The following is a 16363-nucleotide window of genomic DNA, read 5'->3' as shown; positions in this document are numbered from 1 at the left end:
CGTCATTCTGCGAGTGTAGGAGCCGATATAGGATGCTGCTAGTATCTGCTAGTACAACAGAAAGAACGCAGATTGAATTGTGATGTCTGTGTAATCCTCTATTCATAGAGCAACTTATAATACTCTATGTTTATTCATACATGACTGGATTAGCCTTTTTTGGACGTTTAACGAAAAGCAAAATAAAAGCGCTAATTTTTATTCATATTAGAAAGTATCTCATTTGAAGTAAACAATGAAGTGGGTCAACCAAATTAAGCCATGTAGACCAATAAGGCCAGTTCCCCAATTTTTTTACGTAGCATTCCGAAAATTCGCTCGATCGTGATTACGCATTCCACCCCTACTAGCAGACTAATGAAGTAAGAGTAAAGAGTAAAGTGAAATGAAATTACTTTTAGTCACAGTTGTTTAAGCGACAGAATTGTGACGTGTCACAAAAGTTACGTTGTGCACAATGCATATTTATGACATCACTTAGGTGACTTTGCTGCGAGGTCGCAGCACCAATTAAATTATAACCGTGTAAGGCAACACAAAGACGTCACTGCAATGTCAATTTGTGACACCGCAGCTCACTGACATTCATAAGAGGCTGCAACCTGCAGATGACTTTACAGTCACCTTTCGAGACCGTTTTTAGCCCTGACTTATTTCAGTCACTGTACTCTTAGAGATGATAATTTCCTGATTTGTAAATGCAGTTCCCCTATTTTCAGTTCCGATTGGGAAAGATTGATTTAAATTTGCAAAAAATTTTAATCAGTCAATTACAATGACGTTTCGAGACTGTCTCGACTGTCTCGCGACCCTCACATAAAAGACTCATTTCGGTTACTTAGAGATGGTAATTTCTGGTTTGCGCGAAGGCAGTTTCCCTACCTTCTTTCCCGATTGGGAAAAATACATTTAAATTTGCGAAAAATTTAATCAATCAATTACAGTTTCGTTTCGAGACTGTCTCGCCACGTTCACATAAGGGATTCATTTTAGTCTACTGTGCTCTTAGAGATGATTATTTCCCGGTATGGAAAGATAGTTCACCTATCTTCAGTCCCGGTCGGAAAAGATTAATTGATCTAAATTTGCAAAACTTATGGCATATAATTATATTTTGGCACATTCAAGACAGATTTTTTCGTTTTGTATACACAGGGGTTCTCCACCCCGCGAGGTTGTGTGGCTAAAGCCTGTTGAGAGGGCCGCCCCGAGAGCTAGAGCCCCAGAAGAAGAGAGGCCACCTCAAAAGCCTGCTTTCACCACTCATATCCGAGACTTGAACCTACAGGAAGGCGACCGTGCTCATTTCGATGCCAGGCTGGTTCCAATTGGAGATCCGACCATGGTCATCGAGTGGTACGTCAACGGAAAGCTAATTGAAGCAAGTGAGTGTCAATGTTACAAATTTCTGTGGAAAGAAAAAGCTTTCGTAAATGTAGTTTCTGTTGCCAGATTTTAAAAAATAAGATTAATAATTATATTTAGTGAAAGTGATTAGGGCAATCTATATTTGTTAGAAATCGTTAAATATTTCTGCAAGGGCTACAAGCGTATGTTCTGAATAAAAATATAATAGTTCTACAATTAATTATTTTAAATCAAGAATTTATTTACTTATTTATTTATTCAGTGACCCTTTTCACCTGAGTGTAAGCAAAGCTATGGTATTGAGGTGAAAGAAACATTAAAAAGTCCTATATTCAGAATATAATCACGCAGACAAAATATCAAAAATATATACTGCCATGAGCAGGTAAACAACTATGTCTGCAGAAATGAGTTTTAGAGATAGTCGAAGAAACGCATTTTAAATTCAATACTAACGGTACGGAAATGTTGGAATCAGAAGTTTTTTTCAGCGGAAGCCAAATAAGCAAGCTTGTACTGCAAAGCTAACGTACAAAATGAAAAAAATGCAGAAAAAAAAGCAAAATTGAAAGTTAGCAGTTTTTGCCGTTTATCTGCAAATATGACAATAATTTGATCTTTTATTGTCATACAAGTAATACACGTAGCACTATGAAATTAATTATGTTGACTTCTGCTTAGGTTCAAGAGTCATGACCACTTACAACTTTGGATATGTGGCGCTGACATTGCTTCACGTGTACTCTGAAGACTCTGGAGTATATATGTGTCGAGCAGTGAACGAGGCTGGTGAAGCTACTACCACAGCTACTCTTAGATGTGTCCGTAAGTATACTTTTGATTGTGCATTCACTTTTTTTTAAACGTAACGTATTTTTTAGAAATGCCCTGATTTTCGGATTCATTTAACTCGCTATTTAAGCATAAATTGATAGCTTTTAGATGTAGGGCTTTGCCTTAATAAAAACAAAAATATAATATATCTAATTGTTTTCATACACCTAAAAATAATCTTTCACTTTTAACACACACGTGAAATTGCTGAAGCATGTTTGAACGTTTTAATTTCGTTCTTTTGCAGCACGTGCTCAAATTGAACGAACTCCACAGCACCCAGAGAGCATCGAAGCCATCCGGCACCTTGAGGACCACGAAAGGTACCAACGTCAAGAATCCATCGAGGAGACCGTCTCGCAAGTACCAGTGTTTGTCAGACCCCTGCACCATTTGGAAAATATCTCGGAAGGTGGATTTGCCCATTTCGAAGGCCAAATTACGCCAGTCAGCGATCCCGCCATGAAAATAGAATGGCTATTTAACGGACAGCCTCTGACAGCAGGTAAGTGAATTCGCAATCGTAACATGCTACGCCAGCCTTACAGCGATTAAATATACTTCTAAAAATTTGATCTAAGTACTGAAAAGCAATATTATAGCATTTTTTATCCGCATACATTAAGGCTTCTTTTACACAAGGCAACTTAGATGACCATCTTTCGAACGGGTGGCTATCAGGATCTTAGAGCAGGAATCAGTATTTGGAGGGAGTAAGCCTAATCTTTGGCTTAGGAAATGCTGTGGCATGGATCTCAAGTCACATGGCTCAACTTCGACGAATGGGAGACACGATTTACGTAAAACGAGTGGAAGAAACTTGCTTTCTTCCCAATCCCTTACTTTCATATACATCACGTGACTTTGGATCCTTGCTTCAAGAATTGAAGGCTTCGCTCTCTCCATCTTCTGCTCCTTCTCAATCAGCTGCTCGAATAAATTCGGCCTTTTAGAAGAATCGTTTATTCAACTAAGTTGTCTCGTGTGAAGGCAGCCAAAAACAAACTAGTCGGCAGACAACTTTTTCTCACAGTTCTGCATTTTTCTTCTAGGGACAAGAATCAGCACTACTTACAGTTTTGGTTATGTAGCTCTTAACATATCTTACGTCAGAGCGGAAGATTCCGGTGTTTATATGTGCAAAGCCACTAACAAGAAAGGAGAAGCAATATCCACAGCCACTCTTAAAGTTAGAGGTAATTATTTCGCTTTTCACACTTTTTTTTCCTTGTATTTTTGACTTACGATCAACTAGGCTGCTAACGTAAAAATTTTCACAATATCTCTCAATCTTATAATATCTCTCAATGATCACTTTCTGTTTATACCCTTGACTTAACAAAACATAATTGGATTAACTTGAAAAATATTGTATTTGTTTTGAGTAAGTCTTTGTTAGAGCATGATAAAAACAATAAAAAATGCTGACAATGTCAGCAATAAGTTAATTTTCAGCTGAGGATTTCATTTATTAGATTTATGTAATTGCATTCATATAGATGTCTCCAAATAATTGGATGTGACGTTTGAAATGTATTTTTTGTATTTCAGTTAGTGAACAAGTGACCGCTAGTTCAGGCATTGCCGAACAGCAAAGCTACATTCAGAAAACGCAGGAACTGGAAGCTTATCAGATGCAGCAGCGTCAAACTTATGTAGAAGTAGACCAGACAATAAAACAGAAACCGTATTTCAAGACTCAACTGATTGAAAAGCTAGAGCTTAATGAGGGTAAAACAGCTCATTTCGAGGCTAGACTAGAACCATCAGGAGATTCAACCATGAGAGTTGAGTGGCTGAAAGATGGGAAATCTGTGGAAGCAAGTAAGTATCTCAGGTTTCTAGTATGAGCTGTTGAGTGTTCTAAAAAAGCGACGTTCTCATATCTTCTCCTATGAATTCTCTCTTATCATCATTACGAAATTTTAACTAATATTATTTATTTATGTAAATTCCAGGTATTAACACTTAAGTTATTCGCCTTCTGGCTTCCCAATGTTTCTGACAATACAATGAAAATCTTTAAGTACAATGCAGTGTCCAAATGTAAACTGTTCGTTAAAAGCCCAAAATTGCATAGGCTGCAAACCGTGAGTCCTTGAATCCAATTTTAAATAAATGGACATATTGGCGATTGTGCCTGGTAAAAAGTTGAAAAATGGCAACAGCAGAACTTTTCCGGCAGCCCTGAGACAGATTTTGCTTTACCCGGGATGCACCATGAGAAATCCTGTCACATTACACTCATTTTGACTAAGTATATATTTTCCAACTGAATTTCGATGATGTCGAGTTTAAAATACCTTCGTGTAAATAAAAACCAATTATATTTAGAAGCATTTTGAATCTTAAAACAAGAGAAATATGGATCTAAATATTATAACTAAATCATTTTATGCTGGTCTTGTAAACTTGTTGTGTTTAACAAGCGTGTTTTTTATGTATTTTTTTAGTCAGCAGTTATCTCGATAAGACAGCGACTTGTATAGCAAATGACCTCTATTAAAGCATTTTAACTATAAGCTACATATAATGTACCTATAAATTAAATTTGTATTAAAAATGTTAAAACTGGTTAAATTAAATGGAAATTTATTACTAAACAATGTATTTAAGCGTAGTAATCAATTACCAAGAACGTTATTAGTTCTGAATGACACATTTTAATGAGGTATGCAAGGTTTTCAGTTGAAATCTCTACATTTGTAGTACAAATCTGTCTTGAAGAAAAAGTAAATTTAATTAACGGGAGAAACTTTGGTTTAAAACATTCTGTCATAACCTTCCTTGTTTATTTGCTTTAATAATGTTTGTGTATGAATGAACTATTTTTAGCTGTTTTACTCGAATTTATTCATTACATTTATTTATCTTTAGGCTCTAGGATTTCAACTTTCTTTAACTTCGGATATGTATCCATTACTATTCGTGGCGTGGACGCTAGAGACACAGGCACTTATACATGTGTTGCTACGAACAGCATGGGCACTGCTTCAAGTTCAACGAAATTTATATGCATAAGTAAGTAAATTCAACTCTTGTTGAATTTACTGATTTATTTAACTGATTTTAAAGTTGCTTTAACAGAATAACGGGATGCTTTGGAGTAAACATTATAACATTTCGATGTAAAATGATGATTATTCAAATATGTTACATAAATTTAAAAATAACAATAATGAGCATTTTATTTTCATTTTTATAGATATGACAATATTTTAGGCTGAGAATCAAGGCTAGAAAATAAGCAATATGTATTTATATGGTGTTTTCATACACTATGTAATAGTTTAAATAGCAATAATTGTTTTTTTTTTATCATTTAGTACAGTATAGCTTTTATTTCGTTGAGCTTACATCATTTTTGTTCTCTAAGAAACTATTTGTAATTTGGATCATCAGTCAGGCCTTATTGGCATGGGAGCTCACGGGAACTCAGCTTCTATAATTCTATGAATTTTTCTGTGATTATTTATGTAACGAACAAAATTTCTGAAGATTGCAGGACTCCCGCAATTTTTGTTAGAAATCGAGCATTTATTACTCGAAATTTCGTGAATGATTACCCAAATGTGTGAAGCATTTCGTAAAGCAATCAGTGTACCATATCCGAATATGTATATTTTAAATGTTGTTAGAAACCAAAACAAAATCCAATCTTTACAAAAATTTAGAAAATCATCGCACGTCATCAAGTAAGAGACATTTTTCAAAAAGTTAAAGAGCTAGTTTAATGAAATTAAATATCATTCAATTAAATCAATCAAATACAGTATAAACCTCGACTTGTCAAAGGACAAGTCAACTATTGTCAAAGGACTGGAAAAAGTTATCGTTAAATCAATGATATTGTTTAATCGAGGAGCATAGACATAATACATTCAAATCTGGACCAAAGAAATATATCATTAAATAGGTTAAATCGGTATCGTTGAATCGAAGTTTTCTGTATAATATTTGAAAAGAGAAAGTTCGCCTTCCTACCTCAGATCCCTTTTAAGTGACTTTTCCGATTAACCAACCAGCTTTCAACATCACATATGTCTTGAGTGGGGGAAAAAAAATCTGAAAACAGCACATGACTATTTCAAAGACGCGTCAGCCTGAACTAAAGTTTAAAACTCTTTTACCGAATCTTTGCTTTTGAATAAGATAATTAAACAAGAGTGATTTAATCTATTCCAGGCAAGAAGAGTGTGGTTGTCGAAACACAGCATCCCGAAGGCCTACAGAAAATCCAACATTTGGAAGATTCCTCCCGTTACCAGCGGGACGTCCAAGAAGATGTGAGCTTCACACAAAAGCCCACGTTCAAGACAGAGCTGATAGGCAAGAGCCAGTTGATCGAAGGACAGAGCGCACACTTCGAAACGCGGCTTGAGCCCATGGGCGACCCTAGCATGACCGTGGAATGGTACTTCAATGGACTTCCGCTCACAACGGGTATGAATTTTGCATTATATTTCTGAATATCAACTAAGTATCATGATATAAAATGAATAAAGGAAAAAGAAAAAAAGATTGTTTGTTGTAAAGACACACGATAGAAATGAAACTTAATTCTTTATTTTTTTTTACATTCTGAACTGTTTCTTCATCGCGCTGATTTTCTCACGCCAATCTCTTGTTCTTTCTGCGCCTGACTTAGGCATATTCACAAGAAAAACTGTAAATTTTATTAAAGAAAATCGATTGTAAACAACAAGAAAACTAAACAATTCTCGAAATCCGCTTTTTAATTGTTGCTATAAACAATGAAAAATAATAGTAATTATAAATTTAATTTTGTTAATATCAATTAATAAACTGAATTCAATGATGAACTTAAGCAATGAGGATTATGCTTTTAAACTGATGACTTGACTTGAATCAAAGAAACCTGCATTGTTTGAAAAGTTTAAATCTGCAAATATATACCTGCTTAAAGTTTAGCTTTGAAATGAAATTGTTATGTTTATTAACGAAGCTATCTTTATAATTGCTAATATTTTTCATTGTTTTTGACACCAATTAAAAAGCGGAAGTATTTTAATTGAAAAGTTACTATTAGTTTTCATTGTTTTTGGCAACAATTAAATAGCAACTATGTCACTTTCTTCACACGAAAAGTTTGTCGATCAGAATTCAAAGCCCTTGCATAAAATGTTTCACTTCAAAAGCAAAATAAACCTCGTTTAATAAAATTCGAAAGATTTAATTACGCACCGTCATCCTCATTCTTATTTTTCTAATAATTTCGTTTCATACACGTTTCAAAACGGTTGTCAATTTTGTGACAACCTCTAATTGTTTTTATGTGGAACCTGGATTTTTAATTACTTTTTCAACTATTGAACGGAAGCCGCTTTGGAGTCTGCTTTCTGATAGTTAAGACAAAATCTGAGGTGACAATTTTTAATAATGAAAATGGTTCTTACCTTTGTGCTTCCAGATGAAAACCTTAGTCTAAAACTGACCCAAAACTGAATTCGGAGTATCAGTTATTACTTAAAAAATGTTAATAAAAATAAATAACTGTTTAATAAAAACGAACGTAACGAAACTAACGAAAAAACGAACAGGTCAAAGTAACCACACCAACATTTTTTTTAACAACCCAACATCATACTTTAAAATTTTACCTTCTTCAGAAGACTGTTACAATCTCCTGCAAAATTAAAAAACTCAGACATTTTTGCTGAAGTATAATGTATTTCTTCTTTTTTTATTTATTAGGTCATCGTTTCAAAACCTACTTCGATTTCGGTTACGTAGCTCTGGATATTCTGTATGTTTTCCCAGAGGACACTGGTACTTTTACTGTTGTTGCCAAAAACTCTATGGGGCAAGCAACTCTGCAGAGACAAATCCACGTACAAGGTATGCTGTGAGATTCTACACTTAGTTTTAATTTTGAGGCTCGTTGTTTTATTATAATACTTATTTAACTGTTAAAATGATTGCATGTTCAAATTGGATTGCATGTATAAATATGGTGTGATCTTACAGGGAAGGTTTGCCGTCTTATATTTTTACAACGTATAATACATTGGCAAGGTTGTGTTTCTACTATAGGCAGACGCAGATCCAGAGGGTGGCGCGGGGATCCAACAGACAAGGATTCTTGGGCGACATAACCCCCTCCCCTGTCACTTAAGCGACCAAAGCCCAAAACTGCTTTTTATAGAACTTATATATTTTACAATATTTGTCACATACCTACTATCACTCTAAGCATTTTTGGAAAAAGGGCTAATAAAATAAAACGCAGTTCGCTGCAAAAGAAGAAATAATTATAAAAGTTGATTTTCCTTTTCTTACACTGCTTCAAGGTACGTAAGCTTCGCTTGTATACCACGAAGAATATCGAGTCTGTACTTGATTTCTCACCAAGTGTTTTCCGACATTTGGGGATGCTACTAAGAATTGCTAATTGTATTCCTCTCTTTAAATCAGAAACTGGTCTTCACAAAAAGAAATCCAGTGGAGATATGTCAAGCAATCTCAGAGATCAAGGTATAGATCCTCCACAACCAATCCGTTATTCTTGAATCACATTCATCCATTGCCATCTACCTCAGGCAATCGATACCAGGAAAAACTTTTAGATGTGTCCATTTTTTACAGTAAATTGCATTTTATTTCACCTGTTAGTACTTTTGGCATTAATGTTTAGGATGATAAAGATCTTTCTTTGGTACGATGTATTTTCTGACAAGGGGTGTGGTGACTTGATCGGTAAGGCATCAGATTCGTGACTGAAGGGTCACTGGTTGATCCTAGCCGGTCAAAGATCCACCGTCTTAATTAATGGTGACTAAGGGACGTTAAATATGCTCGTTGTCACAAAGTCCTCCAAGTGAAACGATACCTCGGGGGGTGCTGAACCAGGGATTGCTCGATTTCTGGTCTGGATCAAAAAATCAGAACTGTCTTCAAGGTTCATAGGCGGATTTAGGCTGTGAATTCTGGGGGTGCAACAATATAGCAGTGGCGTAGCTAGGGAGGGACGGAAAGGGTGGTTCGCCAGAGGCGGCGTACTTTTCGGGGAGGCGATTCAGCACTTTTGGTGTGAAAAAAAATCGAATAAAAGAATCATACTTTAAATCTAATACTGGAGGCAAAGAAAAAAAAACCCTTTGAAATGTAAGGTTTTGGTATAACTGAACGGTCATTTCAGTGTTCAAAGTTGAAATATTTCCGTAGTGAGCCATTGAACCTTCCTCATTCACTTAATGTCCTTAAATTGTAATTCAATACTTAAATTGTATTTTTAAAACTTAAATTTCGGAAAATATTTAAATATGTAATATCAAATAAATTTCTCAAATATAACATCTGTTAATGTATATAAATATCAAATATATTTCTGTAAAAGTTGTTTCTTTGTCGGTGCTGAATTAATGCAGGGAAAAAAAATATTGGAATCTTGTTACGGAATAAAAGCTGATTCTCCATCGTCCCCAAAGGCTTAAACGGATTTCAGTTTTGATAAAGATTCGGTAGAGAACCTCATTCCCCCAAAAGTTACTTTTTTAACTGCAATTTGTGATGTAAATTCAGAATATTTCTCCGAGATAGGCGACTGACTCCGCTCCCTTTATTTTTGTAGGAAGAATACGGATTAAATTAGTTTCCCTTTGCTACTTGAAATGAAGTTTTATAGTGTGAGCGATGATTTTCAATGCTTTAATGTATTAGATATGTCTCAATGAAAAGGTGGCAAATAGAGGAACCGCCCCGGGCGAGAGAAACTGTAGCTACGCCACTGCAATACAGAGCATGGTGGGGGGGGGATACAGTACTGCAAATGGCGACTAAAGCTGCTATTCTGACGACAAAGACGACTATTTTGATGACAAAAGCGAGTATTTCGCAATCAGTTGTAAAATACAGTGACTATTTCCTTTTTAAAGGTTGTTTGGAGAAAATTTACCCCATGTAGGTCTATCCCACTTCATGGCATTAAAATGATATAAATGCTTTTTTAAAAAAAAAAATAGGAGACTATTTTAGAAATTATTTTCTGTATCTGGTAACTATTTTGGAGACTATTATTCATATTAAAGGCAACAAAAGCAACTAATTTTAGTAGGGGAAATCAGTGATAGCACTGCCCCGCCCCCTTCAATAAAATTTTGAACTTTTACCGTGGAGATGTTAATTTTTAGTTGATTTCAGAGTGATTTTATTGTAATGTTTACTGAAATGATGTGTAAGGACTTTATATCGTTTTTTAGGGAGTACATCATAATAGCCATATTTTTGGACTTTATTAGGCATACTTGTTTCAAGGAAAAAGAAAATTGTAATGCTATACCAATAAATACGAAATTGCAGAGTATAAAATTATCATATAATACAGTACTGAAAAATAATTAAAGGAATGTTTTTATTTGATTTATGTAATTATTTATCATCTTTCTTTTTTTTAAATGGAGAAATACTTCTTTTTAATTCGTGTAACACAATTTTTCTCGAACTGGCGATGTGTGGTGACCGGGTCTCACAATAAGCTGCCTATTATTGTATTTTTAGGTTTTCTTTCAAGTAAATTAACTTGCATTTAGCTGTAGAAAAATATAAGTTGTTTCACAAAATTTCTGAGGAGAAATATATATTTTCTCCCGATAAAATATACTTCATTTAAATTTTCTTTGAAAATCCAACCAAAATTGTTGGGGGTGCGGCGCACCCCCTGGCACCCCCGTAAATCCGCCTATGTCAAGGTTCCATCCAACTGGTTGAACCCCAAATAGTGGTATTTTCGTTGAATTCATCTATCGGAGAAAAAAAATATATAACACATTTTTGCGCTTGAAAACAGCAGTATTCTAAAGCAGCCTAAAATGTTTTCCAATAATGTCACTATTAGAAGCAGTCTTTTATCGAATGATTTTCAATCTGACAATTATCTATGTGGAACTTAGTTACTCACACGTGGTTCCTTTACAGCAAAAAGCTCGGTGGATACTTCGACGATCCATGAAATAGAAGAGAAAATTGAGTACCTGGAGCGGCCTCAACATGATGACACCGGTCGTTTCATCGAGGAGATCTCTAAAACTAAGCCCCACTTCCCGATCCCCTTGCACAGTCCGAAACCACTGAAGGAAGGAGAAAGGGTGCACCTCGAATGCAGGGTAGAACCCGTAGGAGATCCTACCCTCACAATTGAGTGGTTCTTTAACGGAAAGCAGTTACCGTCTGGTAAGATTTCACGGTTGATTTTATCATTTTTAAGCATTTGCTAAGTGATCTGAACTTAGAAAATCACAGATTATTCTCGGACAACATCCCTGGATTTCACTGGTTCCCACCCGTTTAATGGAGAAACAAGTATATTTGAGTTAATTTTCCGGAATCACTGCTTGTTTACTAAGTACAGACGGTAGTGAAAGTCATTTTTATCTACCAGTACGAAGTGATACTCAGCTTTTTTTATTAGATACTTCATCTTTAGCTGATTTAAGACATTTCTAGATTGATTGAGAACCAAATTATGGGGAAAGGCAGCCTCTGCAGATTATAGCTTTGCAAGAAATGCTAGCTGTTCGTTATTTCTTTGTAATTCTGATTTAGTGTCGGCCACATTTGCTGTGAGCATTTTCCTGGTAAATCAGGGAGGGGCCAAGCTATGAACATAAATAAGTTTTCGTAGAAGACTCCAGATTTATTTCAGAAACTTGACTGGTTCTAATTGGGAAAGTTTCTGAATTTTTCTGAAAGAGTTCAGGTTAATTTCCGGAAGGACGATGGCTTTTAGCAGGAACTTTCTTGTTTTCGCTAAATATGTTACTGGCAGAAGTTAGGCGTATTAACTGCTGATTATTTTCCAGGAACGTTTCTGGAATTTTTTACTATGTAACTACGCATAATATAAGCAATTATTGTCAATTAAGCTGAAATTGGCACACAAGCTAAAAAAAAATTAATAAACGTTTTGAGGTTGCAATGAAAAGCCCTTTGATTAGTACAAAAACTTATGTACACAAATAAAGGTTATGTGTGAACGAATAACTTTTTTCCCCTTTCCTTTTTTCGATTTATATTTCATTCACTTTTATATTTCGCTTAATGCGTATTATACTTTTTGATTTAGAAAACAGTAAGATTTTGATAAAAGGGCGTGAATTAACGGTTAAAAATATTTATATTGTCAAATTTGTATGTATTTAGTCACTGCTTTAATGGTTTATAGACATAAATTTTAAGAAAGATATATCATAGTTTAAATGTTCACATTTTAGTTTGTGTAAAATTTGCAAGTAGTTCATAAAAGTGTTTTACCTTAGGTTCACGATTCCAAGTAAAGCACGACTTTGGACATATTGTCCTTGACATAACCACAGCATATCCTGAAGACACTGGAGAATATACCGTTCGAGCAACCAATCACCTGGGCTCTGCGCACACCAGCGCATGCATTACTGTAATTGGTGAGTGTTTAAAAAAAATCACATAACAGATCTCTATAATTAGTTTTATTTATAAATGCATTCTCATTTAATTAGAATTTATTTTTATTGCATTGCAATAAATAAGTTTTAAAAATATATCCTAATTTTCGGAAACGAATCATGCAGTTCACTTGTCTTTTTAAAATTTGCTGAAGATCGTCATTATGTTGTCTTATGAACTAAGTTAATAATTATCGAGAGCATTTTTTTAGTTTACTATTTTTAAAATAAAATGTAAAATACCATATCATTGCCATTTATAACAATGTATTACGTAATGTAATTTTTATGTTGTTACGTAAATTTTATATACTGGACTAAAATTTTTTATTATTCGTCTGCCAGTTTGGCCTTTTTTAAAAATTCAATGTCCTTCATTTGAATGGAAATTTAAAATTTTGCATTGCTAATATTTATTTTTCATTTTAAAGTTACTTTTGTTTGTTTTGAATATGTCGATTATTTAGTATAAGCTGCTAGGCATAATACATTTCCATTTTTCAAAGGTAAAAGTGGTGTCGTGTCTGAAACACAACATCCAGAAGGCCTGCAAAAGATTCAACACCTTGAAGACTCCAGTCGTTATAAGAGAGAACAATTCGAGGACACCATAATTACACAGATGCCAACATTCACGAAACCTTTGCACAACATCGAAACAGTTGAAGGTACCAACATTCACTTGGAATGCAGACTGGCACCTGTTGGAGATCCTAGCATGAAAATAGAATGGTTCGTCAATGGTGTATCCCTTAAAGTGGGTGAGTACCGCCGCTTGATAGCACAACAGCTCATCGAAAAGTTAGTGACGTTGTTGCGAGTCACAAAGTGACAGAACTGTAACGTCTCAAAAGAGTCACAGATGTCATATGACTTCACTACGAAGTTGCTGCATTAGTTAATTTCGAACCAATGTAATGTTTGCTTGTTATGTTTTGGTAGAGTGACGAGCGCGTAGCGGTGTAATAACGACCAACGCTTTTTTGCATTAGCACATGTAATTGAATCGAAATTTAAAAGAGCAACTCTGTATGTCTTAAAGCTCCCATGAAAATGGCATTATCATGCACGTGGCTAAGTGGTAGCACGGGAACACAATCTCGCAGAATCACGCTAATGTGTAGAATTCGCCCACTTTCCCCTACATCGCTTTAAGAAGAGTTCCCAAACTGTAATCCAAAGACCCTTTAGGGGTCCGCTGACCTTTAGCGTGGTACGCGGTAAACTTTGAAAAAAAAAAAAAAGTTACAAAACGTTAAATTTTACATTTGAAAACCATAATTTTCACTTTCGAAGTTAGGATTTGTCCTCTGAGCACTACTTCCCGACAGCTTATACAGTGCTGTCATCATGCATAGGTGGTCGATTTTTTTTTTTTTTTCACGACAAAACCATGCAGTCTGTCGTCATGTGAATTAAATGTTAGATAGACGCAACCTCAGACGGCCATTTGAAACGTATCTTCCAGGATACTTACCATCCCCCCTAGGGTCCGATAACTTTTGGGCAAAAAAAAATGTTTTGGCGACTACAGTTGGGGCAAACCTAATATGGCAGAATTGCGCACAGCCTAATCACAACATTACTTACGGACGCTGCTAGCTTGGTTTCGCTCTAACCATAGTTTTCTTAGAATAATAGTAGTTCAGAAACTACGTTTCACTGTATTTTATTACAAACTCTCTGAAATAATTTGCCAGACATCTAAGATTTTCAGCTGGCCCCTTAGGTTTTAGAGTTTTTGTCGGTTTCTGCTATCCCTTATTTTTGGTTTCGTCTAGAAAACTCTAAATATCATTTGCTTGTTGAAAAGCACAGCGTGTTCTTCCATTTCCACAACTGACTAACTAAATACCTAAGCTATCTAGATGCTGATCCTGATCATCGACTCCACTGTCACAAATTAAACCCAATGCATTAAAATTTCGCACGTTGAAACAATTTCACCCAAGAATTCTATGTGTAATTTTGAGTTTTGATTAATTTGTTACTTATTGATTCCGTCTATCTAATTCAGTTTTTGTACGCCAAAATTTTTAAACAAAGCTAAGCATTGTAAACTACTTACCCTTTTTTAAATAGGGATATTCCCCTCTAATTAGTAATACAGTATTGTGGCAATTAATTGGGAAATGCATTTGTTTCAAAAAAAATATTCAAGTTTTTCATGAATACACTGGAAACTAATAATTAATATGACCTCCTCGAGACTTAATAACATCACAGACACGTTTTGACATTGAATGTACTGGACTGGCACATTTAATTTTAATTTCAACGTCATTATACCATATGTCAATAACAGACGAAATTCGTTTTTCCATCGTAGTAGTGTCAAACTTATGAAGACGTTTTTTAACAATGGCCCACTAATTTTCAATCGGATGTAAGTCCGGTGAGTTTCCGGGCCAATCCAGTACAATAAGTTTGTTTTCAGGGCAGAAATTAAAAATTTGCTTCGATGTGTGACATTGCGCTGTCTTGTTGAAAAACGTCAACTCCGTTCGGCCAAAATTAAGACATGGTCGGAAGTACATTTTGGGTCAATATCGATTCTTAGCTGGCACTGCTTATCATTACTTCTACGGGAACAAAGAATTGTGTCCCTGAAAAGAAAAAACAACTTCGAAACATCATTTTAGGTGGATTACTTGGGTGCTTGATTATTGTGGTGCGGACGAAGAGGTTCTCCTTTGCTCCTTCTCATGAACTTGGATCTAAATCCCTGAACCACAGAAAATAAAATCTTATCCATATCCAGTCCTCCTTAATCCATATTTTATATTTCCGTGCCCATTCTAACCTTTTTTTCCCCTATACGAGGTGTGAGAAGCTGCTTCTTGTACGGTCGACGTGCTTTCCGCCCACGTTCTAAAAGCTTGTACCTCATTGTTGAAGGTGCAATATCAATACCATCAGCTGCCACCATGGACTTGGACAGATTAAAACTAGTTAATCGAGGATTCGTAACACTCATTCGGTGTAAACTTTTGTCGTCAAGACCCGTTGGTGATCTTTTTCGGCCGGATTTTCCAATAAGGTTGGTTCCAGCATTTCCAGTTGTCTTAAACAGCTGCCATATCCTCTAGACACTTAATATACTCACACCACATATTTTGCCTATTTTTCTAACGTTTTAGAAATGTGTTCTCTAAGTGCATATACTTTAGCACATGTTTCAAGGCTGATATCCATGACTCTAATTACTCTCACAACAAGCGAGCAACTAACACTGCCAACAACTTCTAGTCCCTTGACGGAAGAATTTATATGCCTGCTACTTACCTGATGCGTACAAACAGCTACTATTCTGAAATTAACTGCCACATTGAACTCTGAGCTGAATTTGAGTGCTTATTCGTTCGCTTACGTGTGATAAAACGAAAAAAAATAACATTTCCCAATTAATTGCCACAATACTGTAATTAATGAAGTTACACTAACTCCAAACTTCAAGTATGCACTCTAATGACCGGGGTCCACACTGAACATTTGTCCGTGAAAGTTGTGCGCTGGTTAGAAAGTTTGAGAAGCCCTGCTTTTAAGTAAAATATAGAAGACAGTTTCGTTTGTGCTGACCTATTGCTACTAAAACAAATATAAGAAATATTCTTGAACTTCATTAGTGAATAACAATTTGTTACCTATCATCGCGCAATCATGTACTGAATTTAAAAAAAAACTGGCTGTGGTATCTTTTTTATAGTTCGTAATGCAATACA

General features: G+C 35.3%; 1 protein-coding gene across 2 annotated transcripts in view; it reads left to right on the top strand.

The window, feature by feature from the left end:
• Window positions 1-16363, top strand: part of LOC129216163 (titin-like) — a 279902-nt gene that overhangs the window by 41670 nt on the left and 221869 nt on the right. For both annotated transcript variants that reach the window (XM_054850333.1, XM_054850332.1), the window contains exons 12-22: window positions 1156-1385; window positions 2050-2193; window positions 2450-2707; window positions 3255-3398; window positions 3754-4026; window positions 5080-5223; window positions 6388-6645; window positions 7918-8061; window positions 11137-11391; window positions 12477-12620; window positions 13148-13402. In XM_054850333.1, coding sequence (XP_054706308.1) covers window positions 1156-1385; window positions 2050-2193; window positions 2450-2707; window positions 3255-3398; window positions 3754-4026; window positions 5080-5223; window positions 6388-6645; window positions 7918-8061; window positions 11137-11391; window positions 12477-12620; window positions 13148-13402 — 2249 coding nt within the window. The remainder of the gene's footprint in view (window positions 1-1155; window positions 1386-2049; window positions 2194-2449; window positions 2708-3254; window positions 3399-3753; window positions 4027-5079; window positions 5224-6387; window positions 6646-7917; window positions 8062-11136; window positions 11392-12476; window positions 12621-13147; window positions 13403-16363) is intronic.

This window comes from Uloborus diversus, chromosome 2 (assembly GCF_026930045.1).
Source record: "Uloborus diversus isolate 005 chromosome 2, Udiv.v.3.1, whole genome shotgun sequence".
Taxonomy (NCBI): domain Eukaryota; kingdom Metazoa; phylum Arthropoda; class Arachnida; order Araneae; family Uloboridae; genus Uloborus; species Uloborus diversus.
Note: the sequence above shows the minus strand (reverse complement) of the source record. Positions and strands in the feature narration are given on the sequence as shown.